Genomic DNA, 26,687 nt, shown 5'->3' on the forward strand with positions numbered 1-26,687 from the left:
TACCTATCACCTATGTTAGACAGTCTGTCTCTACTCTAAACCAATCCAAAAGTGTCACCATTACAGCAGAAGATGGAGGACAAGAAGAAGAAGGAGAAAGACAGAACATGCCCAGATTCCTCCATCTTGCCTCTTGAATCCCCATTCTAAAAACCCCAAAATTCCACTTTTCCACCCTGTGACAAATTCACTATCATTCTATCCAAACCCTTGCGGCTTGTAACTCCTCACACAAAGTTGGTAATCGTTTCCACGGTTTAAAATCAAAGGCACAGGTGTTTTTACTCCGTGCCAAGGTCTCTGAGCACCTTGCCAGGGTCTTGAGCCATCCAGAGGAATGTCCTGTTCTGACACCCTCAGATCTCAGGAAGCCATGGCCAAAAGGGGTTCAGAGAGCATTCCAAAAGGGGGTTCAGAGAGCATTCCAAAGGGGGTTCAGAGAGCATTCCAAAGGGGGTTCAGAGAGCAATCCAAAGGGGGTTCAGAGAGCAATCCAAAGGGGGTTCAGAGAGCATTCCAAAGGGGGTTCAGAGAGCATTCCAAAGGGGGTTCAGAGAGCATTCCAAAGGGGGTTCAGAGAGCATTCCAAAGGGGTTTCTCCATCCACCCCCACCCAGTGCCATGGAGCAGCTCCAGCTGGAACTCAGCAGCACAGGAGGGCACCGGGAGCATCACTCAGAGCTGAACACATAGAGAATTCCAGAATGGTTTGCTTGGAAAGGACCTTTTAAAGCTCAGTTCCATGGAGACCCTGAGATCCTGACCTCCAGGAAAAACACCCTTCAAGGTGAGGAGAGAAGGGGAACAGCAGTAGGGTTTAAGAGCCCCCATTTTGAACTCAGATTCCCAAACCAGAGGACACCTGCCCACCCCTGCAGCCTCTCTTCCTCCAAACACATCCCAGAGACTCCCTGAGCTCCTGAGAAAACCAGCACCCAGTGGAGAGTTAGAGCAAACAATGGAAAAGAACAGACGACATTATCTGTGTTTTTTTAAGTCTCTTTATTGTAAATAAACACTGACAGATATTTATGCTCAAGTGCACAGAGCACACAACGCACAGCACGAGCTGACAGACACTGCAGCTTTTAAACCTAAAAAAAAAAAAAACCAAACCACTTAGAAGGCAGCAGAACAGTAAAGTTCACAAGCAGCTGGGTGAGATCCCTCTGACCAAACACTCCAGGCAGAGCTGCAGTGCAAACAGAGCACGGGGACAGCACGGGGACAGCAGGGGTGGCACTGGCACTGCTCACCCTCAGAGGGGCACAGGGAGAGCCTTGGGGACACCCCCAGGGCAGGTGGCCCTGGCCAGGCTGGTGCTGGTGCCTCTCCTCCCTCAGCTGCCCCTTGGCAGCCAGGCCAGGCTGGGTTTCAGTGTCACCCACCCGAGCTGCCGGGGAGGGGACACCTGGCAGAGGTGACAGCTCTGAGCTCACAGCCAGTGCACACAGAGCAGCCAGCCAGGCTGGCTTGAACTCTTTTCCCCCATTTTGCAGTTTTTCCCAGAGATAAGAGCAGTTTTTTAGCCCCTGTGCTCCTTTTTCTCTGCAGTGACACACAGAAGGGCAGGCAGGTCCCACTGAAGGTGACAGCAGCCAGCTCCACCTGTGCTGCTTGAAACAGAGGCACAGAAAATCAGGGGGTCACAAAACCCCCCGGTCCTGGGGGAATGCTCAGGAAGGTGCCAGGCTCACCTCCACACCTCCAAATTTACATTTTTTTACAAATTTACCTCCAAACCCACCCAGCCCGCAGCACTGACCCCACTGACAGCACGAGCTGCTGCTGAGCTGTTCCACCAAAAAACATCTCAAAAAAAAGCCTCGTTGTGCAAGCTCTGTTTGTTCTGGGGTGTTTGCAGGCCCAGTGCCAAGGGAATCAGGTGGTTTCAAGGAAATCCTTGGCACAGGGAGCTGCCAGGAGATGCCCATGGCATCACCCCAGCCCTGCAGCCCCTCAGGGCAATGATCTGCTCCCAGATCTGCTGCTCTGCTCCAGGTATGTTTGCTTTAAACCATTTCAAGGCTAAGAACGCAGGAGGAAAAAGCTTTAATGAAAGCACTGAGGCACAAACACTGCAGAGAAAGATGAAATTCCACCCCACAGCCCCAAAAGGAGCCACTGACCCAAACTGCAGAACACCAGATTTTCAGCAGTGATTAACAAAAAAAAAGTCACGACCACCAACAACAAATCAACAGCGACATTCACAAATCCCAGCAGGTAAAAATATAGATTTTTTCTTTTTTTGTCTCCTTACAATCATTTACTGCTCAGTGATATGAACATCCTGAACTCTTCAGCAAGTTATCCCAGCATTTTTGTGTGTAAACATCCTACAGTACATTTTCCACTCCTTTTTCCAGAGCAGGAGGGGTTTGGTCAGAGCAGCCAGCCTGACAAGGACGGGTTTGTGCGTTCACAGCACTTTGGAGTGTGACAGTCAGGACTGCCGCCATGGACAGGCTCTAAATCTCTTCCTTCAACATTTTTTTTTTTTTTTTTTTTCCTTTTTCTGGTTTATTTCTAAGCATAAAAACATTTAAAACCCAAAACCAGACCTGGAGGGGAAAACCCTGAGGAGAAAAACGAATAAAAACTCAATTTCTCACCAGCAAACTTCACCCCTCTGTGGCACAACTGCTTTAGATCAACACATTTTTCTGCTCCTCAGAAATCCTGAGGGGTCCAGATTTGTGCCTTGGTCCTCTCTATCACAGTTTTATCAAATTACAACTCTGGGAGTGTTTAAAACAACCAAGTTTGAGCTCAAAACGCCCAGGTTAAGCCTCAAGCTCTGGGGTTGCTGAGCTCCTCCACAACCAGGGCTTATTTTCCCTGCTGTGGGTACATCCAACATTTATTTACACGTTTAAAATAAGCAATTCCTGAGGCCCAGAATTGCTCAGATAAATCCTGGAGTCACCTGAGAACAGCAGGTCCAGAACAGCCTCCTGCTCTGGACCCAAATGTTCCTTTCTTCACCCAACCTGAGGGTCCTGCCCTTATTGCAAGAACAGCTGGAGTGGGGTAAAACGGAGTTTGGCAAAATGCAAGTCAAGACTGGTGGGAGAGAACTGAAAATTTGGGCTTTGGTGGGGATTTAAAGAAGGATTTAAGTCAAGACATGGGCACATAGAGCTGCACCACCTATGCTCCAAACTCTACAACAGCTTAAAACTATGAAAGGCAGCATTGGGAACATTCACAGCTTATTCAGAGGCAAGTTAAAAGCTTGTTGTGGGCCTAAAAATTTGGCGTAAAATAAAGGAAACTGGTAAAAAAAACCTTGTGCTTCCTGCAAACCCTGCCCAGGAGCCCTGCTGGTCCCAGCCACGCTCCCATTTTCTGGGGTAAATGCATAAAAACACCCCAAAAATGCAGGAAAAATGAGCGAGAGGATGGAGTTTAGGTAGGGAGGAGAAGCTAAAATAGGGCTTGAGGTGGGATTTAAAGCACTGGGAGCTGTGCTGCTCCCAGAGAGGGGCAGGAGGGTTTATCCCATCTGTCCCTCCCATGGGATGGATGTGCTGACCTGAGTGTCAGATCCAAGCAAAAACCTGGAACAAACATCCAAGCAGAAACTGGCTCAGACTGGGGGATTCACACCAGCACTCAAGGAGGGAAAGTCAAACCCTACCAGGAGCTCCCTGGACGGCTGAAAACCAGAAAAAAATTGAGTCTGAACTTGGAAATAACTTGGAAATGGAGAAATAAAACCTCGGGGATTCGGCCTGGAAATGCCTTTTCCAAAGAAAAGCTGCCTCAGCGAGTGAAAACATGATTATTTTGTCCTCCCACTGTGGTTAATTTTGGCACCTGGCCAGGAGGAAAGGCGTGGGACACGATTTCAACACCCGGGGATGCGTTGGCTTAGGAGCACTAAAAGCAGCTTGGAAAATCTCCACAGGAAATCTTCTCCAGCCCCATGGAGAGACATTGCAGCATTTGGAAAGAAAAAGACGCAGACAGGCTCAAAAATCACAGTTCAAGGCAAGTACTGGCCAGGGTGGCTCACGATGCCCCAGGGATGCTCCAGTCCCGGCTCCTCCTGGTGCTGGAATTCCCAGCTGGATCCAAGGGGAAAGCAGGAGCTCCTACACTCCTAAAGTGGCCATTTTCTGCAGGGAAAAGAGAAACAGGAGAGGTCACAGCAAGGAAGGCAGGAGGGGGTAAAGCAGGAGGCAGCTCAGCTCATGGAGAGGTGAGTCCAGCTCCATGGAGCTGCTGCCCAAGGCAGGAACCACCTGAGGATTTGCTTCATCCCTTCCATCCAAGCACACAAATGTGGGAAATGTGTGTAGTGGGACCCACGAGGGGTAGTTTTAGATTTTTGGCTTTAAGGCATCTACAGCATGGTGTGGCAAAAAGCTGATAGGCCAAGAAATGCTTACAGCGTATTGTAATTAGGAAATAATTGGCTCCTGATTGTGATGGTGTGAATTCTTCAAATGAGACTGCAAATGGAATAAAAGTTTTTAAACACCTCTCAGCTGCCTCATCTCTAGGTCAGGAAAAGGTATTGTCTGACACACAAAGACCTGTTTCATTCTTTACATCACCCTTCAGTGTCACCCTGAGTTTTTAAGATTTTCTAAGCCTTCTGATGTTGACATTCTTGTAGCAAGCTTTCTCACACACTTTCCGTAAATAACTGATTGTTTGGCATTCCTTTTATGGAGGAGGAGAAATCTGATGGGCTGTTGGTTTGGGAGGTGGCACTGTCACCCTCCAATCCAGAGTCACTTTTGGAAATCTATAAATGTTGAGTCAGAAATTAAACCTCTTTCTTTTTTACCTTGGAGATTCCAGTGTCCACGTGGTTTTATTTCATGTCCTAAAGCAACAAGAGCCCACAGATCCTTCAAAGACCCCAGAGATCCTCCAAAGACCCTGTTGCCCTATTTAGTTATTATTTATATATTTATTATTTTATTTATTGTTATTTTAAGTTCTTTTAAGCCTTCTGATGTTTACATTCTTGTAACGAGCTTTCTCACACACTTTCTGTAAATAACTGATTGTTTTACATTCTTTTATGGAGGAGGAGAAATTTGATGGGCTGTTGGTTTGTCCAGTGTCATTGGAGAGGTGGCACTGCCACCCTCCAATCCAGGGGCACTTTTGGAAATCTATAAATGTTGGAGTCAGAAAAATAAACGTCCCTTTTCTTCACCTTGAGAGCAGCAGTGTGTGTGCTCGTGTTGTTTTGTGTCCTACAGTGACAATCCAGCCTCCTGCCAAACCCTGAAGGGTTTTCCCACCTCAGCCTGAGCCCACACAGCTCAGAGAGGTGGGGAAGCTCAGGAGGAAGGAGGCAGGTTGGTTACTCAGGCTTGCTCACTTTAATTTACCTTCTCCATGGGGAATCCCACTGCCAGAACCACCCAAGAACCATCACGGTGACCACCTTGCAAATTAACCACAATAAATACTTAGAGCTTTGATAAACCTCCTTCCTCTGCCTCACTCAGGGCCCAACAGACACCAGGAACACACTCAGACAGTGAAAATCAAAGGTAAATCCACGATCCAGTGACTCCTACAAAATCCCTGAGAGCAGCAATGTCACCACACCCTGTCCTGGGGACCCTGCCCTGCTCAGCACCAGGAGCCACCCCATGTCCTGCTCCAGGGATGGAGCAAGCTGGGCTAAAACCACAATTTCCAGCAGCCAGCACAAGCCCAGTTGGAGCCCCTGGATCAGCAGGCTCAGCCCCCACTGAGGTCCCCCCAAAAATCTCAGGTTTTATCCAGCACAAGATTCCTTCTGCTCCATGGGTCTGTCTTTGCCCAGAGTGGTTTCCATGCAACGGGAATCAAGAGAAATCCAACTTACTAACCCCAAAGAGAGCACACCCAAGCTGCTTGCAGTGGTACTCAGAGGCAAGCATTTCCCTCTGGAGGCTGCAAAGGAAACAGAGAAGCACAGCAGGGCTCATAGTGCATCTTAGAGAGACTGAAATAGGAAAAGCAGCAAAGCACATGAGGGAGGAGTGAAGCAGCCCCAACATTTCCTGTGAGCCCAGGGCAGGGTTGTGTTGCAGCAGGAGGCAGGGACAGCACTTGGCTGCATAAAAAACTGGGACAAAGAGGGTATTTGTAACTTTTCCAATCAGGTTTTAGCCCAGAAGCAAAATCCTATCCAGAATTAACCCCGCTGCCAAAACCCCGTGGCACTGATGGAAACCTGCCTGCGTGGAGCCCCACTCTGAAAGACTGGCACCACAATTCCAGTTGGATGGGGGGATTTGACTCTTTGGGGTTGGTTTTGAAGGGGTTTTTCAGTTGTTTTTTTTCCTTAATTTAATTCAGGCTGGATAATTTCCATGCAGAAACAGAAACCTGCTCAAGATCCTGGGCAGGGTCTGGATTTCAGAGAGGACTGTCACAGACATGTTTTATGAATATTTTATCCTTTTGCTAGGATCTTTTCTCCTGAGAAGCTGAGAGGCCTCAGAAGCGAAATGTAAACAATGATTATCTGCTGCTGTGGAATGCAACAGGTGCATCTGTGATTGGTCTCATGTGGTTGTTTTTAATTAATGGCCAATCACAGTCTGGTTGTCTCAGACTCTCTGGTCAGTCACAGGATTTTGTTATAATTCTTTTTCCTTTCCTTGCAAGCCTTCTGATGAAATCCTTTCTTCTATTCTTTTGTGTAGTTTTAGCATATAATTTTCTTTTAATAAATATATATTATATATAAAATATAAAATAATATAATATATATATTTATATATAATATAAAATAATAAATAAGCCTTCTGAAACATGGAGTCAAGATTCTCATCTCTTCCCTTGCTGGGGCTGCCTGCAAATTCAACAGAGGACCCCGGGTGATGTTGGGGAGGGGGAGCAGAGGGATGGTACCACCTGGACAGTGACTTCAAGCTGTGGCTGCTCAGCAATTCCAGTTGGATAGGGGAATTTTGATGTTTTGGGGTTGGTTTTGAACGGGTTTTTCAGTTTGTTTTTTTTTTTTCCTTAATTCAATTCAGGCTGGATAATTTCAATGCAGAAACAGAGACCCTGCTCAAGATCCTGGGTCTGGATTTCGGGCAATGGTGGGGAGGGGAAGCAGAGGGATGGTACCACCTGGACAGTGCCTTCCAGCTGTGGCTGCTCAGCCCCTTCTTGACCTTCCAGAGATGGGAGAGGCCCTCGAGCTTCCAGGGATGGGAGAGGCCCCAGCAGGTGGAGGGGTTTGCTGCCCAGGCTGTGGTGCCGCGGGCGCTTTACGGTGTCGGCGCCGGCCCGCGGGGTAAAGCTGTTCCTCCTCATCCTCACAGGGCTCTGCCTGCTGGGGAGGTCGTGCTGATCCCACACAGAGGGAATCACCAGGAATGAAAAGGGGGAACCAGAGTTTAAAGCCACGTCACACACCTCCAGCAGCCCACCCTGAGGGACCCCGCACCGGGCTGGGCCTTCCCCAGCTCTGCAGCAGCTTGGGAAACAACTTCATCCATCCTGGGGACAACTGGAAAGTGATTTTTCAGCAGTTTTACTTCCCTTTGGGACTTTTGTTTTGCTTAGGTGGCTCTGTTTGGGTGCTGGGGTTTTTTTCTTGGTTTTTTTTTTTGTTTGTTTTTCTTTCTCTCTGCACGAAGAATTTAAGTGAAAAAAAATAAGCAAATGGAAAACTCTCCCTTCTTCCTGTTTGTTCTGCCCCAAAGCAAAGCAAAGAACAGAAGCAGCCTCCAAGTGGGCAGCAATGATTTCCATGCAGGGGTCACAGAGAAGTTGGAAAAGTGATAAATCCCAGAGTGGCTGGGGTTGGAAGAACCTTTAAACATCATTAATCCAACCCCTTGTGAGCAGGGACATGCTGGAAACCACGAGGATCCACACAAATCATGCCCCATGTCCTCAGTTTGGCATTTGACAGCTCCACAGAGCCTCCAGGCACAGCTGCAGGTTCCCAATTTCCCCAGTCCCTCAGCACAAAAGAATAACCAGGTCCCAGCCCAAGGGATCTTCATAAACTACAACAAAAAGCCTGAATGGATAAAACCTAAAATCAGACGCATTCAGAGTTCCTGTGAGCCAGCAGAGCTGGTTTGTGCTCTCTAATTGGGGGAATTAATTAGAGGCAATCACTGAGGCTTTCCCTACAGTCCCTTTGGAAAACGGGGTTTGCAAAATCAAGGCCCTCAGAGATCTCCCCCAGATTTTTGAGGTGGTTACAAGGTGGATTTAAATAGCAATTTAAACAACGGCAGCAGTAATTTAAACAATGGCAGAGAGAGGATTTCGGAAAGAGAAAACTCATCAAGACAAAGAGAAAAATCCACTTTAACCCTTTTGCCAAGTCTTTTTGAAATTACCAGTAAGCATCAGCAACAAACACTGCATTGAAAACTGAGAACAAAACCTGGAGTTTAAAATCTATGCCCTAAATTTGCTCATTTCTGCTCCCTATAACAGCTCTGAAAAATAACCCCCTGGCCTGGGAAGCACCAATGCACCTTAAAATTAATTCTGCTTTTGGGGGTTATTTCTGAAGAGAATCCTTCTGCTCACTGAATGGCACCAGGCAGCTTGAGCAAGTGTTTAAGAGGGTTTGTGACTTATTTTGGAAAAGGTGGAGCCAGAGGGGTGCAGCAAAACTTACTGAGTTCAGGGAGGGCTTTTCCCGGTGGGTGTTCACTGCTTCCACATCCATGGTAATTGTCTCCACTTTGCAGCCTTCACCCAAGAGAAAGAGAGGTTTATGTGAGTAATTTATTTAAAAAACAGCAGGGAAAATGAATAGGAATAAATCTCTTTCTTTATAAAAATACCCCAGCTCATAAATCCACAGTCCAGCCCACGAACAGAACTTCACACTTGGTGGTTTTTAAAAAGTGTGAGAGCACAGCCCTGAGTTGTTTGGGCTGCACAGAAAAGCCAATTTTAACTGACTGCACCCCAAGTTTGGAGGCACAGCCTTCCTCAGCCACAGGGAAAATCCAATTGTTTAAAAGAGAGGCCAGGGGAGAAGACCCTGCACCTCCACATCTGCTCCCCACCCCTCCAGAACCCTTTTCTATGTTAACTTTTTGTATATTAACCAGGAAATAACCTCTTTATGTATTACCAAAGCTTTTAGAGCATGGCCAGGTGCTGCCACACTTAGACCCAAACCTGCCCATAACATCCCCACACACAAACCAGGAGAGGAATTCAAATTAAAACTGAAAATAAAGCAGTTATTTACCATAGGCAACAGGTGTGAGCTTGAAAATGGTGTGGAGGGGGCAGCGCAGGTAGGGCAGCTCATCTAGGGCACAAAAAGATGTTCTGGGGTCACCTGGGATGCCACAGCCTCCCTGTCCCCTCCCCAGCCCCACAGCAGCACTGGGATGTCCCTGCCCACCACAGAGGGGTCAAACTAAACCCTTTTAAGGGTCTTTTTAACCCAAACCATTCTGGGATAGAATGGGAATTGTGCTGGGAATGGGAACCTGTGGATGGCACACAGATTAAACTATTTTAAGGGTCTTTTTAACCCAAATCATTCTGGGATAGAATGGGAATTGTCTGGGAATGGGAACCTGTGGATGGCACACAGATTAAACCCTTTCAAGGGTCTTTTTAACCCAAACCATTCCAGGATTGAATGGGAATTGTGCTGGGAGTGAGAGCCTGTGGATGGCACCCAGATTAAACCCTTTTAAGGGTCTTTTTAACCTAAACCATTCTGGGGTTTAATGGGAATTGTCCTGGGAATGAGCCTGTGGATGGCACACAGATTAAACCCTTTCAAGGGTCTTTTTAACCCAAATCATTCCAGGATTGAATGGGAATTGTGCTGGGAGTGGGAGCCTGTGGATGGCACCCAGATTAAACCATTTTAAGGGTCTTTTTAACCCAAACCATTCCAGGATTGAATGGGAATTGTGCTGGGAATGAGCCTGTGCATGGCACCCAGATTAAACCCTTTCAAGGGTCTTTTTAACCCAAATAATTCCAAGATTGAATGGGAATTGTCCTGTGAGTGAGAGCCTGTGGATGGCACCCAGATTAAACCCTTTTAAGGGTCTTTTTAACCCAAACCATTCTGGGGTTTAATGGGAATTGTGCTGGGAATGGGAACCTGTGGATGGCACACAGATTAAACCCTTTCAAGGGTCTTTTTAACCCAAACCATTCCGGGATTGAATGGGAATTGTGCTGGGAGTGGGAGCCTGTGGATGGCACCCAGATTAAACCATTTTAAGGGTCTTTTTAACCCAAACCATTCCAGGATTGAATGGGAATTGTGCTGGGAATGAGCCTGTGCATGGCACCCAGATTAAACCCTTTCAAGGGTCTTTTTAACCCAAATAATTCCAAGATTGAATGGGAATTGTCCTGTGAGTGAGAGCCTGTGGATGGCACCCAGATTAAACCCTTTTAAGGGTCTTTTTAACCCAAACCATTCTGGGGTTTAATGGGAATTGTGCTGGGAATGGGAACCTGTGGATGGCACACAGATTAAACCCTTTCAAGGGTCTTTTTAACCCAAACCATTCCGGGATTGAATGGGAATTGTGCTGGGAGCGGGAGCCTGTGGATGGCACCCAGACAGTCACTCAGGACAGCAGTGACACACAGAAAATCAAATACAGGAGCTGGGAATGAGAGTGGAGGCCAGGCTGGCTGGGCCTGCTGGCTCAGGGGTTGGATCCCACCCTCTAAAGGGGCTTTTCCAACCCAAATAATTCCATAATTCCATTTCCAGCGCACAGAACCAGCCAGAGGAAACCTCTCCAGTGGCACACGGCTGGGAAAGCACCTCAGCCACCATGGGCCCACAGGAGATTTATTCAGAGCTGTATTTGGAAGTTTATCAAGTTTTTTACAAGTTTATTAACGTCATTAAAAGTTTTATGAAGCTCTAGTGCCACTCACTGGAGCTTGCAGGAGACTGGAACCTTCCAGGTGTGTGTGCTGTGCAAGAAATCAGCATTTCCCTGGGATGGAGCACTCCTGCCACCCCTTCCAGGCCACTGAGGCTCTTTAATTCATCAGAAAATGATGAATTTTAATTTTTCTTTACATTAAAAACCAGTCCTTTATACATTCTGTAAAGCACTGCTAAAACAGCTCCAGAAACAACATCTGGGCAGCAAAACAGCAGCACATCCCTGGGGAGCTCCTTGCACTGCTGCAATTCAGGGGTTAAAGCACTGCTGAAACACTTCCTTTCCTCCTTATTTAAACAGCTTGTTAAAAAACCCCACCTTGTTAAAATAAAAACAAAATAAAATAGAAATAAAATAAAAATAAAATAGAAATAAAATAAAAATAAAATAGAAATAAAATAAAAAAAAATAAAATAAAATTAAAATTAAATAAAAATAAAACTAACATAAATAAAAAATTAAAATTAAATTAAAATTAAATAAAAAATAAAAATAAAATAGAAATAAAATAAAAATAAAATAGAAATAAAATAAAAATAAAATAAAAATAAAATTAAAATTAAATAAAAATAAAACTAACATAAATAAAAAATTAAAATTAAATTAAAATTAAATAAAAAATAAAAATAAAACAAATAAAAAATAAAAATTAAAATTAAAATAAAAATAAAATTAAAATTAAATAAAAAATAAAAATAAAACAAAAAATAAAAATAAAACAAAATAAAATAAAAATAAAATTAAAATTAAATAAAATAAAAATAAAATTAAAATTAAATAAAAATAAAAATAAAATAAAAAATAAAAAATAAAATAAAATAAAAATCCACCCAGTCATTCCAAACCACCCTCCCAAAAACCCCATGAGGGGAAGCAGGGAGAGGAACCATCCCTTTATTTTTGTACCTGCACTCTTGTCAAGAAAATAAGCCAGGAGGCACCTCATAACTGCCTGGTGGGAGATAACCAGGACATTTCCTTGCCTTTCCAGCTCCATAATTACTGGCTCCAGGCGCTGCACCAAGTCCTGGTAGGACTGGAAAACCAAACAGGAATTGGTCAAGGGGTTGTGTAAACACAGGGTTAAACAGAGGTGGCAATTAACACAGTCACATTCAGGGAAATATCAGTTAAAGCAGCAGAAAGTTCAAGGAGGTTACGGGTGGTGTGGTAAAAATAGTAAAAAAAAGCCAAAAAAAGGCAACAGCAGAAAGTGAAATTCAGTGTCAGAAGCCTCAGACCGTGGGAGGGTTCAGATTACTGGGAACTCAATGAGTGCAGTCAGGGAAAAATCCAAATAAAATAGCAAATGATTCATTTAAACAGGTTGTGAAGTAAAGCCAGAAATGACTCCAGGCCACACCCAGGATAATTTTGTTTCCCAGGTGGTTTCTCAGTGACAATTCTGGGATGCAGAACCCCTTGGTGGTGTCTGAGGGCAGCACCCAGCAAGTGGCCAAATGAATGGATTGAAAAGCATCATCTGCCCACCCCAATGGGGGAAATCAAGAAATATTTCCCCCAAAAGACAACTGGGATCCAAACGTTTTCATTAGGATGAAAATTTGCAATTTCGCATACAAATCTTGGCAGAATAACTTCAAATTGAGTCAGTTTTAAGCCCAACCCCCCACATAAACGTTTGTTTCACTGCACTGTGTGTTGTTGTTGTTTTTTAGGGTCCTCACCTCCCCTCCAGGGTAACGATAAAGATATTTCTCCTGATCCCTCATGGCAAACTCCTCTGGATACTTGGCTTCGATCTCTGCATAGGTCATTTCTTCACAGACCCCCTGAGGGAAGGAAAAACTGCTTAGCACAAACCTCCTTTCATCAGAGGGCCAACAGGGAGGGAAGGAAAAGCAGAGGCTGAGGTCGAGATCCTTTTTTGGCATGGAAATTTTAGGTGTTGCAAGTGACCCAGCCCTGCCCCCTGCGCGGGTGCCAGGCTGGTTTGAAGAGGCTGGGCTTTGGTTTTATCTCAAAACCAAAAAAAAAGATTACACCCCTGGTGTTTGCCAGGGATGAAAAATGAGCCCTCACTTCCCCAGCAACCACCCTGCAATTTGCTGAGAGAATCAGAGTGGGAGCAGCAACCTTTGGCCAGGCAGGAGGGTGTGACAGATGTCTGGGATGTTCAGTGTTCTTTTCCTCCTCCACACCACCTGGAATGTCCCCAGCAAGACCTGGCAGCTCTCAACACCCTCAGCCCTCTAAAAACCACCCCAAACCCCATCCTGGAAGGGTGAAATCTGTGATACAAAAACATGGCTGTAAATCAACAGAAATTGTGGGGGTTTTGTTTGTTTTTTCTGCTTTTGTTGGGGTTAAGATTGAAGGCACCTGAGATGTTTAGACTTAGGTGTTTATTGTTTCTTATTAGTGCTACAGCCTCACAGCCATGAGTTCTGTAGTCTTTTATTAGGAAGGTATAAAATGGTAAATTATTTTTTGTTCTAAGGTTTTTTAAGGCTAAATTATTTAATTAAGAAATGATACCTAGATGATTTTACTTTTTAACCAAAGAACTGACCTCTCAAAGCCCACAGTGTGGACTTTCCTGTTTAATTATAAAACACCACCCAAACCCATGGAGAAGAAGGTGAAGAAGAAGGTGAAGAACAACAACCTGTCTCTGCCCTAAAAACCTCCATCTTGCTTCATATTTATTATTATATTCTAAAACCCCAAACTCTAAGTTTTCCACCCTGTAACATTACACACTTCTAAACAACTCCACACCCATAATCCCAGTGCTGTTTATCAATTTTGGAAACCTTCTCCACAGATCAAATGCAGTGCTCTGCACAGAAAATTAAAAATTCTCAGCATCCAGAGTTCCAACATAAATCAGCTGTGTTTATGGTGATTAATTTGGTTTTAAACATTATTCCCCACTCAAACCCATGAAGAAGAAGGAAGAAGGTAAATAACAACCTGTCTCTGCCCTAAAACCTCCATCTTCCTTCATATTTATTACTGAACTTTAAGTTTAGTACTTTAAATTTTAAAGTACTAAAACTTTAAGTTTTAAAACTTTAAGTTTTCTACTCTGACATTCCACACTTCTAACCAACTCCACACCCATAATCCCAGTGCTGTTAATGAATTTTGGAAACCTTCTCCACAGGTCAAATGCAGTGCTCTGCACAGAAAACTGAAAATTCTCACCATCCATGGTTCCAACACAAATCAACTGGGTTTATGGTGACTGATTTGGCTTTAAACATTATTCCCCACGTAGAAAAGCTGAGGTTTTTAAGCAGCCTCTCACTCACAGCATCAATCTCGTTGAGGATCTTCCACTGCTCGTAGAGCACCCCCAGGCACTCTGCTGTCTGGATTGTCCTCTTCAGCTGGCTCGTCCACACCTTCAGGTCCACGATCTCCTGCTCCTCAATGAACTTCTTCAGAGCCTGGGAAAACTGGGGAGAAAAGCCCCAGGGAGGTTAGGAGGAGGGTGATGCCTTTTTGGGCTCCCTAAAAACACAGGCCAGACTAAATTAAGGGAATAAAAAGCAGGTATATTTATTGGAGATAAATATTCAGGTGTATTTAGGGCAGAAAAAGTCCCCCAAGGGATACACCCAAAAATGGACTATAGGCCACAGGTTTTCACACTTTTATAAATTTAGTCTATTTGCATGTTGGGGGTTAATCCTCTAATTACAGCTTCAAGTAACTTATCCTCAGATAATGAAGTAATTTAATGAAGTTTGCTCCCCACAACTCACTTTTGTTCACATCTCTTGGCCCTGAGGCAGTGAGGCGTCCTTCACTGCCAGGCCTGGAGAGGAATTGTTGTGTCTGCCCAAAATGGGGAAGCAGCAGCTCCCACTGTGTGTGGAGTTTGGAGTTATGCACTAAAGAACTGCAGGATTACAAATATATTAAATACAAAAAAGCTAAAATCCTAAGGCATTGAGGGGACAGGGGAACTGAAGCTGCTCAGAGCATCCTTGGGGGATGTGGAGCCCTGATGCCTTCAGATTTTAACCTTTATGATTTATTTTAACTTTTATAATTTTCAAATCCTGTACTGCCTTTGTGCCTAACTAAACTCTGTATAAAGGAGGTTAACTACCATCCTCACATTTTGGTCAGGCAAAACAATCCCTCTGGGCTTGGAACTCAAGGAGAAAAGTATAAACAAAAGTGAACTGGGGGTATCTGACTTCATTACCTGGAGCTGTAATTGCAGAATTAACCCCTGATACGCAAATGGACCCAACTTATTTCAGTCTGAAAAACTCATGGCCATAATTTCATCTTGGTGCAGCCTCTGGGAGGCTTCTGACTGCCCAAGGTGTATCTGTTTAGGCCTTTAATAAATACCTACTCTTATTCTCTTAGTCTTGTCCAGCCCCTGTGATGCTTAGAGAGGCTGATCTGGAACAGAGTCAAAAGAATAAAGTTAAAAGAATAAAATTTATTGAAAAGCCTTTAAAGGATACACCTTGGGCAGTACAAGAGCCTGGCCAGGGCTACACCCAGGATGGATCCCAGTCATGAGTTTTTACACTTTTATAAGTTTTGGTCCATTTCCATATTGGGTTAATTGTCCAATTACAGCTTCAGGTCATCAAATCCCATCCTCCTGGTCTGCTCCCCTCAATTCACCATTGTTTATGCTTTTTGATTCTCCAGCTGGAAAAGGATTCTTTTGTCTAACTACCCTGTTTGAAAACCAGATACAGTTTATATCAGAATACATTTTCAATAAGGTATTGCTTATGTTCTAGTGTTATTATTTCCAACATTTCTATTTTCCTTTTTCAACTGTACTTTGAAGCATTTTCTGATTCTACTGGACTGCATTTTTCAGTTGAGTCTTATTTTGAAAGTGTAAGTTATGTAAGGCTTCAGAAAGGAATGTTGGGGGATCAGCCTGGCCAAGGAAGAGGAAATTTGCTGCAATAATTTTAAAGACTGAAAACGTGATGCATACATAGTGAAATCCAATGCAGATGATTCTGCAGTGATTAGGACAGAATATGAAGGAGATACTGCTGTAGAGAGGAAAGGATAGATGATAAAAGTGTTGAGAAAAGGTCAGGAATTCTAAAGGAATTGAATATGTCAGGCAGCACTGAGAGAACAAGAGGACACACTCTTAAGCTGCACCAAGGGAAATTTAGGTTGGATGTCAGGAAAAAGTTTTTTACAGAAAGAGTGATAAAGTTCTGGAATGGGCTGCCTGGGGAGGTGGTGGAGTCACCATCCCTGGGTGTTCAAAAAAAGACTGGATGTGGCACTGGGTGCCATGGTTAGGGCTGGGTTGGACTCAATGATCTTAAAGGTCTCTTCCAACCTGGTGATTCCGTGATTCTATGAAGAGAACTTACTAACACTTTATGGTGCTGTTCACAGGGGTCTCAGGAAGAGGGAAGAGACGAGGATCTGCCTCCATGTTTCAGAAGGCTTGATTCATTATTTTATGATATTATATTAAAACTATACTAAAAGAATAGAAGAAAGGATTTCATCAGAAGGCTTGCAAACAAAGGAAAAGAATGGAATGAATAAAAAATTCCTGTCTGACCAGAGAGAGACACAGCTGGACTGTGATTGGCCATTAATTAGCAACAACCACATGAGACCAATCACAGCTGCACCTGTTGCATTCCACAGCAGCAGATAATCATTGTTTAAATTTTCTTCCTGAGGCCTCTCAGCTTCTCAGGAGAAAATATCCTAAGGAAAGGATTTTTCATAAAAGACGTCTGTGAGACAACACTTCACACAAAGCTCAGAGTCCCACACTGAGCCAGCACAGAATCTAAGAAACCCAAAAGCTAAAACTTAAGGGTAACCACTCCAAGGCATCAGCCCTGACTCCCACATACCTGCTTGCCCCGGGGTGACAGCCCAGAGTCCCCTCCAATCCTGCCCAGGAGGTTGTACTCGCTCTCCCCGTGGCGGCACAGGTAGATGGTGCGTGGCTGGACGTGGATGTTCATCAGGTAATAGACAATTTTACTCTGGATGTAGTCCTGCACTCGGTTCACCAGGAACCGCTGGCCCACGTTGATCACTTTAATGAAGGAGAGATCTCTGCAGTGGATATAAAATAAAAACACCCACATGGTCGTTTGTTTGAAGTAATAGACAATTTTACTCTGGATGTAGCCCTGTGTGACCGTGCTCACAGGGGTCCCAGGATGAGGGAAGAGACGAGGATCTGACTCCATGTTTCAGAAGGCTTGATTTATTATTTTATGATATATATTATATTAAAACTATACTAAAAGAATAGAAGAAAGGATTTCATCAGAAGGCTAGCTAAGAATAGAAAAAGAAGGAATGATAACAAAGGTTTGTGGCTCGGACTCTCTGTCCGAGCCAGCTGGGCTGTGATTGGCCATTAATTAGTAACAACCACATGAGACCAATCACAGATGCACCTGTTGCATTCCACAGCAGCAGATAATCATTGTTTATATTTTGTTCCCGAGGCCTCTCAGCTTCTCAGGAGGAAAAATCCTAAGGAAAGGATTTTTCATACAACACGTCTGTGACAGTCCTGCACTCGGTTCACCAGGAACCACTGCCCCACGTTGATCACTTTAATGAAGGAGAGATCTCTGGAGTGGATATAAAATAAAAACACACACATGGGTGGTTTGAAAAATGAGGCACGAGCACCTGGTGTCACCCAGCTACTGCTTCTCTAGGAAAGGCTCTGAACTGCTGGGCTTAAAAATCCTGCCCTGGGTGGGCGCCCCTGGATCCCTGAAGCGCCCAGGGCCAGGTTGGACAGGATTTGGAGCAGCCTGGGACAGTGGGAACTGTCCCTGCCCATGGCTCTTAGAGATGGGCTTTGAGATCCCTTCCAACCCAAACCATCCTGTGATTCTGCAGCACACAGAGAAAAATCCCTTCAAATCTCACTTGGGACCTGTGATTCAGCTGCACACAGCCACACCTGGGGAGAGCAGAAGTGCTGGAGCATCCTGACAGCAAAGCAGCTCCCGTGCCCAAGGACAAAGGGATGTGCCAAGGGATTTGCTTACTTGTCATATTCATCCGGGTCCAGAGGCTGGTAGGTGACCTTGTAGCACTCAATCCTCTTCAGGAAATCGTCCATCACATTCTCCCTGTGCCTCTCCGGGTAGTCAGGACTGGAAACTTTCACCTCCTGCCCAACAGACAGCTGTGAGTTAAGCAAACTCAAGAGGGAACAAAAGATGAGTAACATTCCCCCCTTTTGAAACAAATCCACATTGTTGAACGGTGCCCCGAGGAAAAACCTGCTCCTGGAGAGGAAACAAAGGGCGACTCTTAAGGCACTGAAGTGGTTGGCCCTGACAGACACCCTGGCTCAGAGCTGTGCCCTCCCTCCCTCGCCAGCACAGCTTCAAGGTCACCCATTCCACTTGATTTCCACATTCTCACATAACGGCATCTCTGGCTTTTAATAAACCTGCAAATCCCAGCTGCTTAGTGGGCAGGTGAAAGGCAAGAGGGAGGCGTTTGCAGAGATCCCCAGGAGCTCCCTGAGCCTGTGACCTTGCACTGAGCACCCAAACTGGGCAGGGCAGCACCCACCAGGATATTGGCAGCGATGACCTCTGGATCATCACAGACAGACTCCACGAAAAACACCTAGGGAAAAGGTAAGGGAGCACATTTCAGAGCCAAAACTCCAGAGCTCCTGTGCCAGGGAGCCACAGTGACTGCACATTAAATCACAATTAATCACACACACAATAAAAGCACAACCTTGAAAGCATTTTCCTTAGCAAAGTTTAAGATCAGGTCCCGGCGCTCCCGAGTCGTGTTGGTCGCATCAAACACCTGGCAGAAAATGAGGAAGGAGCACTGAGCAAGTTTATCTTAAGACTTTTAGACCCCAAATCAGGCGCCTGAACACTCCAGGCAGCTTTGAACTGCCCTGATGTAAAACTATTTTTAGTGCAGAGGATCTTACAGCTATTTGCCCACACTCCTCCAAGAGATAAGACTTCACATCTTCCAGAGCCACGAGGGCACAGCGTCTGCAGGACAGAAATAGGGATGGTCACAGCTGATGGAAAGCATGCCCACAGCAAAGCTTCTGAGCCAGCAGGGAGGGATTCAAACACCTCCCTCACAGCCCTGCACCGTCCTAAGAGCCCCAAAAATCTCGGGGCACCTCCACTGTGACCTGAGCTTTGTGCCACCCCAAACCCCCACGCCCATCCCTGGCAGGATCCCTGCGCAGGCTGTGCTGTTCCTTTTCCCTTCCCCAGGGACTCTGGGTTATTTTCTGCTCCTCACACCCACAGCCTGCCAAAACTCCAGTGCCCCCAGCCCCGACAGCGACTCACTTGCGGATTTCCATGGCCTCTTTGTTGTCGTGCCTGAAGAAGTCGTAGGACTTGTAGGACTTCACTGCTTCACGCCGATACACCCCTAAATTAAACACTTCACACACGGGAGAGGGGAGGGTGAGGGCATTCCTCTGGCAGGGATGTCCCCAGCACAAGGCAGGGATGTCCCCCCACACACCCACCCACCTTTGGTGGGCACCCCGATCCAGTTGAGGTAGCGGGTGAGCTTTTTGGACATGTAGGTCTTGCCCCTGGCAGGCAGCCCGATCATCACAATCAGCGTCGGGGAGTTGGTCATGTAGGAAGCCCATGCTGCAAAAGAAAAACAAAAAACCCCAAACCACCCCAAAACAGCGTCAGGGGCGCTGGAGAGCATAAAGTGAGACTCAGCACGGCGTTATCCCATCTCCCGGTGGTTAAAGCACCTCCGAGCATCCCAGGACGGGCTCGCCGTGTGTCCTTGTCGTTAATGAGCTGCTGTGACCGCTCTGCGGTCTCCAGGTGTTTGTTAATGAGGCAGCACCGCTGCCTAATGGGGCTTTCAGTGTTAACAGCATTCACCGCCCGGGCAGCGCCGTCAAGGGCGAACCAAAGATGTTCTTAACAAAACGGTCACGTTCTCTCGGGGAACAGCCCGAGCAAGCTCCCAGAACGGCTGCGGAGAGGCGGATTTGGGGCGAAAAGCTCGGGACGGGGATGGATGCAGCATCCAGCAGGTTGGGGACAGGGGAACACGGGAGGGCACAGCCAGGACAGGCAGCAGGATGGGGATCCGAGCGGGAGGGGACAGTCAGGGACAGGGACCCCCGCGGGAGGGGCGCGAGGCTCGGGACGAACGCGCAGCCCTATCCCCCTCCCGGTACCGGTTCCGCTCCTCTGTGGCCCCGGGGTTACTCACAGCACTGCTTCTCGCCGGCCCTGCCCCGCGGGGCCCCGCCGCAGCCCCGCGGCGCCGCCGACATGGCTCCGCGCCGCCGCTCCGCCGCATGCAAATCGCATGCAAATGAGCGGCGGGGCTCGCGCACGGCGGAGCTGGGGAACGGAAACCGGGCACGGCACACGCGGGAAAAGGGGCGCGGCTGGGCGGGAAAAGCGGCCCGCGTCACGCGCGCGGGGGCGCGCGCTGTATGCAAATGGGGCCGGGAGAGCCGCACGCCGTATGCAAATAAGATCTGGAGGGCGGGGCAGCCGCGCGCTGTATGTAAATAAGATCTGGAGGGCGGGGCAGCCGCGCGCTGTATGGAAATAGGACCGAAAGGGCGGTGGGCGGGGCGAGAGGGGAAGCGGAGCACGCGCGCCATGCAAATGAGATGGGCGGTGATGAAAGGGGAGTGGAGCTCGCGCCTCTATGCAAATTCAGGCGGGCTATGCAAATCAAACCGGAGGTAATCATCGCGGAAGGGAGGGGACAGCAAATCACGGCGACACCTCGCGTTACGCGAATGAGATGGCAAGGCGGTGTCCGACTCCATGCAAATTAAGTGGGCGGTGTCACCTCCTGTATGCAAATCAGACGCCCCGCGTGCCGTATCGACGAGACGGGCTCTATGCAAATGAGCCGCGTGCTATGCAAATGAACGGGCGCCACGCGCGCGCTCTGATTGGCCGCTTGTTGGGGTTGGGGGGTGGGACTTGGCGTGCTCTCGCGAGAGCGGGGGCGGCACGGGCCGGAAGCGGAAGCGGCGGCGGCCGGTGCGGCGGCGGCCCCGAGGATGCTGCGGCTGCGCTGCAAGGCCCGGAGCGGCTCGCACGCGCTGCCGGGGCTGTCGCCGCACTCCCGCCTCCGCGACATGCAGGCCGCGCTCGCCGCGCTCACCGGAGTGCCCGCGCCCGCGCAGCGCCTCCTGCTCGGCTTCCCGCCGCGCAGCCTCGACCTCAGCGACGGCGAGCGGCGGCTGGGCGAGCTCGGCATCCACTCGGGTGAGGGCCCCGCGGGGACGGGGGAGGCGGGCGGCGCTCTGAGGGCTCTGCCGCCCCGCCGGCTGCAATTACGTTAATTAAAGAGGCCGTGGCACACACGCCCCTCATCAACCGGCGGTCGGGCCGGTTCCTGCTGCCAGGGGAGGCGTCAGCGCCCGGCTCGGCAGCGCTTCCTGCTCGCTGCGAGCGCCGCCGGTGCTTTGGCTGCGTCCCGGGGCTCCGGAGGGAGAAGCGCGCGGGGCTGGAGGGGACGGGGTCCGGGCCAGGCCAGGTGAGTCCCGCGGGGACCGTTGTGGTGCCGGCGGCTGTTGGGCGAGGCTGTTTCCCGGCGGGATACCGAGCTGGGGGAAACGGGCGAGGGGGCCGAGGCCGGGCTGGACGGGGCTTGGAGCAGCCTGGGCTGGTGCAAGGTGTCCCTGCCCCTGCCAGGGGTGGGACTGGGTGATGTTTAAGGCCCCAAACCATTCCGTGATTCCCTTCTGTGACCCTCAGCAATGCCAGCACGGCCGTGTTGTTGTGTTGGAGGAGCAGCAGCAGCTTTAATTCCCCCCTTTATGTCCCTCCTCCTGTGTGGCAGGTGACACTCTGATAGTGGAAGAGGACACATCCAAACCCGAGCCCGGCTCGCCAGTGGTGGCCAAAAAAGCGATGTCCCAGCCTGTGAGGGAAGCCGTGCCCGTGCTGGTCAGGAGGGTGGTGCCAGCAGACAATTCCTGCCTGTTCACCAGCGTGTTCTACGTGGTGGAGGGCGGCGTGTACGACCCCGGCTGCGCCCCGGAGATGCGCAACCTCATCGCCCAGATCGTGGCCAGCGACCCCGAGTCGTACTGCGAGGCCGTGCTGGGCAAAACCAACAGGGAATACTGTGACTGGATCCGCAGGGAGGACACCTGGGGAGGAGCCATCGAGGTGTCCATCCTCTCCAAGTTCTACCAGTGCGAGATCTGCGTGGTGGACACGCAGACCGTGCGCATCGACCGCTTCGGCGAGGACGCCGGCTACAGCAAGCGCGTGCTGCTCATCTACGATGGCATCCACTACGACCCGCTGGAGCGCCGCCTGCCCTCCTCGGACCTTCCTCCCCAGACCATCTTCCCCAGCAGCGATGATGTGGTGCTGGCCCAGGCTCTGGAGCTGGCGGATGAAGCGCGCAGGAAGAGGCAGTTCACGGATGTGAATCGCTTCGCCCTGCGCTGCATGGTGTGCCAGAAGGGACTGACGGGGCAGCTGGAGGCCAGGGAGCACGCCAGGGAGACTGGACACACCAACTTCGGGGAGGTGTGAGCTCTCAGCAGCACGAGGAGGGTGCCATCGACTACCTCAGCGCTCTGGAATCAGATTCTGGAGTCCCAGATAAGCTGTTTGTAATCATAAAATTCCGTTCACAGAGCTTGAAAAGCTTATTAACTAATTAACTAAATTAACTTCATGGTGGCCAACGCGCAGGTTGGGGAATAGGGGATTGGGAGTAGGGATGGCACTTGGGCTGGTGGTGGACAGTGGCAGCCACACCTTGATTGCATCAGCTTCTGTGTGTGTGTGTGTGTGTGTGTGTGTGAGCAGACAGGCACAGCCAGGCTTGTCCAACACTGCTGAAAAATCCTCAGCCAGGATTTTACACCAACACTGGTGTAAAATCCACCTCTGAGGTGCTGAATGTGTGATCTGAGCAGCCAGACACAGCCAGGCCTGTGTAAAATCCACCTCTGAGGTGCTGAATGTACATTTTCAGGGGAATTCAGTTAATCTGAGGCTTTGGGAAACACACATATCAGCATCACTCACACTGAGAGTTGGGCTCTGCACATATGAAAAGCTCTCAGAGGGGAAACTGCTCGTGTGGTGCATGATTTATAATGGAAATACCAAGTACAGTATCAAAAATACAATTTGTAGTGGAAAAAGGAGCTCTGAGCTGCCCTATGCCATCAGGAATAGACTGTGTAGTTTGTGTGCAGAGAACTTTAGGGAAAGCAATGGCCTCTAAGCTTTAAGGTAGCCTTTAAATTAATGAGTAGATGGATAAGTGTTGAATAAAACTTATTAATCCTCCGTAGGTAGTTTTTAGTTGCTTGAAAAATAACTCTCAACCCCCTGGTGTTTACACTGTATCAGAGCATAAGCATGTTTCCTGGAATACTTGGGATTCTTCTTCATAATAGCATTGGAAATTCCTGCAAGAGGGAAGTGAGTAGTTAGGGAAGTGACTTAATTTGCATCTGTGAAATGCATTGAATATTTTACTTGAGTAGAGCCAATTAAGGCCATGGTGTTACTAAGCTGTTCCAGTTTCCAAATACTGTGAATGAGCACTTTAAGGTTGAGTTCTCACTCTTTGCTGGTAAAAAGTTTTGCCCTCTGAAGGCCAGAGCCTGAAGGGAGGCTTGAAATTCCATCTGCTTTCTGCCTTAATGTGTTTGATTTGTCACCACTGACTGTGGAGTAGCAAGACTTTCATTGTGATAATGAAATATCACAGCTGAATATTCAGATGAAAATAAGCTGGGGAAAGTACCCCACTCCTTGGACTGTTCAGAATCAGGGAAGGTGAAATTGGTTTAATTGGAATTATTTTACCTCACAGTGGGGTTGTGAAGCTTAACAGCAAGTGCTTTGGAGGGCTTTTAAAAGGTGCTGTAAAGGTGCATATTACTGAAGGGGATTTATGTTGTTTTGTTTTTTTGTTTTCTTTGAAATGCCTGCGACACATCCTTATTTCTTGAATTTTAAAATATCCTTTGCCTGCCATTCTTCTGTTACTGTTTTGAGTGACCTTCCTTGCACTTTTAGACTGGGGAACAAGAAGGAGCATCCTCAGACTGAGGCAGAAATAAACCCACGTGGGTTTAACCTAAAACCCAGTTTGAGAGGGCTCTGTTCCCTCAGGCACCCGACCAAACTGGTGCAGCCACACCACCTTTTCTGCTAAAATCCTATTTCTGGTTCTCAGCAGAGGCTCCCAGTTGGATCTTGAAATACAGGAGGGTTTTACTGAAGAAAGAACATAATTACTTAAGTGCTTTGCTGAATTAAGGCATGAATAATTAAACAGCTCTAGGATCACCCAGAGCACTGTGGACCTGGGTTTGTTTTTAATTCAGTATTAAAACACACATTAGCACTGTTGGGAGTTCCCTATAGAAAGCCACTTAGCTTCCAGTGTTAAACCCCACTCTGCTTTTAGCCTGTCATTAGGAGAAGAAGATAACCCCCCCCAAAACCCAACATTAAACCCAGCCCTGTAGAAGCTGATGCTTAAAAACCTCCAGAAATCCCTGACAGTTCAAAGGAACTTGAAGATGACACTGTGTTATAACTACTTGAGCTGAAATCCTGGCTAGGAACGAGACCAAGGGACTGGCAAGCCCCAGGTGTGCTCTGAGCTGTGCCAGGGGAGCAGGGACACGCCTGGGACAAGGAGCTGATCGTCCCCCTTTGCCATCTGTCACACAGACACAATACCTACCTCAGAGAGGTGCACCAGGTGGCTTTGAAACACAAGTGGAAGATCCATATTTATTGTCTGCCTTGACTTTGGGGAGCAACCCTTAGATTTTAGCTTTGTGTCCTGGATGGATTTCTCTAAGTGTGTGAAACCTTTTTTTTTTTTCCCTGGTATTTCTCAGTTGCAGTATTTGAAAAATGAGCTTTATTTAATCCAGAGTGTTGAGCTTTGCTAGATCATGTTTGCATTGGGAATCTGCTACCAGAGAATCAGTTCCCTTGGAGGGAGACGTGTCACTATCACTGCTTGGATGTTCTCTTTTGTTGCCTAGAAAAATAAAATCTCTTTGGTTAAAAAAGATATACCTGTAATTCGTGGTTGTAAAAGTTGGTATTGTTACAGGCTGATAAAGAACAAATCCTTGACTGCAAGAAAAATTTCTCCTTACTCTCCTAAACTTTCCCAAACAAAAAGTATCTCCATTATTTCAAACATAAAGTCTGGATAGATTTAAAGTACAACTCTTTTTCTTTTTAAAAATTCTTACTAGAGTGTTTTTTAGTATGTTTTAGCTAGGATTTTCCTGCTCTTAATGACACAGCCAGGGAATTGTCCCAAAAATGGCATCCTTCTAGTGGTGGGATGAACTCTGAATATCAGAATGGGATGAGATGGGATTTCCACACCAAACCACTTTGGGATTCTATGAAATATGGTACCTGAGATAGCAGGACTCAGGTGTAAAGAGAGTTTTACATCCCTCCAGAATCTTAGATACAAATTATTAAACCAACTTCACATATGTTTGTGTCCAGTATTACACAGAACACTCTGTGGATGCAATAGACTGAAAGAGCAGTCTGGGGAGAAAAATCAGTAATAACTGGAATTTCTGAAGGACAAACCAAAATTCTGAAGTTCTGAGCAAACTCCTATCAAAAGAGCACTGAGAAAAGGAACATCCTGTTCCATGGCACATCTCAATTGTCCCTTTCCCTGAGCACTGTCACAGGGGGCCGTTGTGACACTTTGGGGACAGTGTCCTGTGCCCATCCTGCTCTCCTGGAGAATATCCCAGCTCTGGAACTGGGATCTGTTCTGGGGCAGCTGGAGCCTCTCTGACCCCACAGTGTTGGGTTTGCCCTTCTCTGGGGAGGGGCTGAATGAGGAGAGCAGAAATTCTCTGCTGCTGCTGGAGGTTCTGAGCAATCAGACTGACACAGACTGAGTGCTGAATCATCTGTGTGTGCCTGATTTCACTGCAGAACCCGCCCATGGGCCAGCCCTGGCAGCCTCTCCCTGCCAAGGAAACTCTCCAGAAGAGGAACTAAAAGTTGTCAGCCAGCTTGCTGTTTGCAAAATTGCAGCTGCCATGCAATTAAATGTCTGCCTGCATTTTAAATCAAACTTTGCATCCAGCTCTAAAACTGCTTGTCAGGTTTGTTCCAAATAAAATTCCTTCAAACTGGGTGAAATCACTCCTGCTGTTTCTCATTCTCTCTTTCTTATATATATTTATATATTTTTATAGGTATTATATATATATATAAATATGTATAAATATATATATTTACATATTATATATTAATATATAGTCATGTATTATATATTTTAATATATTATATATTATATATATTTATATATTCTCTCTTTCTTATATTTATATACACATATATATATATTTATATATAATATATATACTACATATCTATTTTTATATGTATATATATATATTATATATATGTAGTATAAATGAAACAGGAATAAAACAGAGGAGTTAACAAAATCAGGTTGTCCAGGACCACAGTGCCCTTGTTTATTATTTTTAATTAAAGTCTTGAGGAAAATGTTGGGGAACTATTAAAGCTTGAGAGCTTTCTCCCTTCTGGTGTTAAAGGTAAGCAAGCTATGGGAACACTTCAGCTCCCTTCTCCAGCTCCTTTCTGTGAAACAGAGATAAAAAATAAACATTATATAAACAATATTTATATAAGAAATAAATAAAACCTTCTTTGGCCATAGGAAGGTTTGATGAGTGCTGTGCAACAGAAGGCATTAACTACATTCTCCAGCTCCTTTTTGTGAAACAGAGAAAATAAATATTATATAAATAATGTT

The 26,687-nt window shown here is 46.8% G+C and overlaps 2 protein-coding genes across 8 annotated transcripts; one reads left to right on the forward strand and one right to left on the reverse strand.

The window, feature by feature from the left end:
* Positions 1–984: 984 nt before the first annotated feature.
* Positions 985–20,734, reverse strand: PFKFB2 (6-phosphofructo-2-kinase/fructose-2,6-biphosphatase 2). Of its 6 annotated transcripts, none has more exons than XM_030965746.1 (16): positions 20,700–20,734; positions 19,391–19,516; positions 19,202–19,298; positions 18,823–18,889; positions 18,615–18,689; positions 18,441–18,497; positions 17,906–18,030; positions 16,739–16,946; positions 14,171–14,317; positions 12,581–12,685; positions 11,799–11,928; positions 9,203–9,265; positions 8,618–8,691; positions 7,102–7,344; positions 5,847–5,910; positions 985–4,124 (listed from the first exon to the last, which is right to left on the reverse strand). In XM_030965746.1, the coding sequence occupies exons 2-15, from the start codon at positions 19,500–19,502 to the stop codon at positions 5,884–5,886; spliced, it is 1,530 nt and encodes a 509-aa protein (XP_030821606.1). In that variant the 5' UTR covers positions 19,503–19,516; positions 20,700–20,734; the 3' UTR covers positions 985–4,124; positions 5,847–5,883. The 6 variants fall into 6 exon arrangements, with proteins under 6 accessions (XP_030821606.1, XP_030821605.1, XP_030821603.1 ...); XM_030965745.1 differs by lacking the exon at positions 20,700–20,734 and adding an exon at positions 20,103–20,271 and having other exon boundaries at positions 7,102–7,320; XM_030965743.1 differs by lacking the exon at positions 20,700–20,734 and adding an exon at positions 20,103–20,271.
* A 156-nt stretch (positions 20,735–20,890) lies between these two features.
* Positions 20,891–24,929, forward strand: YOD1 (YOD1 deubiquitinase). 2 transcript variants are annotated; one of them, XM_030965750.1, is made up of 2 exons: positions 20,891–21,124; positions 21,702–24,929. In XM_030965750.1, exons 1-2 carry the CDS (start codon positions 20,917–20,919, stop codon positions 22,406–22,408), a joined length of 915 nt encoding a protein of 304 aa, XP_030821610.1. In that variant the 5' UTR covers positions 20,891–20,916; the 3' UTR covers positions 22,409–24,929. The 2 variants fall into 2 exon arrangements, with proteins under 2 accessions (XP_030821610.1, XP_030821611.1); XM_030965751.1 differs by lacking the exon at positions 20,891–21,124 and adding an exon at positions 21,251–21,395.
* Positions 24,930–26,687: the final 1,758 nt, after the last annotated feature.

This window comes from Camarhynchus parvulus, chromosome 26 (genome assembly GCF_901933205.1).
Source record: "Camarhynchus parvulus chromosome 26, STF_HiC, whole genome shotgun sequence".
Classification (NCBI taxonomy): domain Eukaryota; kingdom Metazoa; phylum Chordata; class Aves; order Passeriformes; family Thraupidae; genus Camarhynchus; species Camarhynchus parvulus.

Coding starts and splice junctions, on each gene's coding strand:
- PFKFB2 (XM_030965743.1), bottom strand. CDS start 20,166: ATGTCGGCGGCGCCGCGGGGCTGCGGCGGGGCCCCGCGGGGCAGGGCC. Junction 18,890..19,201: donor GAGGCCATGGAAATCCGCAA/GTGAGTCGCTGT, acceptor TCTGTCCTGCAG/ACGCTGTGCCCTCGTGGCTC. Junction 11,929..12,580: donor ATCGTTACCCTGGAGGGGAG/GTGAGGACCCTA, acceptor TTGGTTTTCCAG/TCCTACCAGGACTTGGTGCA.
- YOD1 (XM_030965750.1), top strand. CDS start 20,917: ATGCTGCGGCTGCGCTGCAAGGCCCGGAGCGGCTCGCACGCGCTGCCG. Junction 21,125..21,701: donor CGAGCTCGGCATCCACTCGG/GTGAGGGCCCCG, acceptor CCTGTGTGGCAG/GTGACACTCTGATAGTGGAA.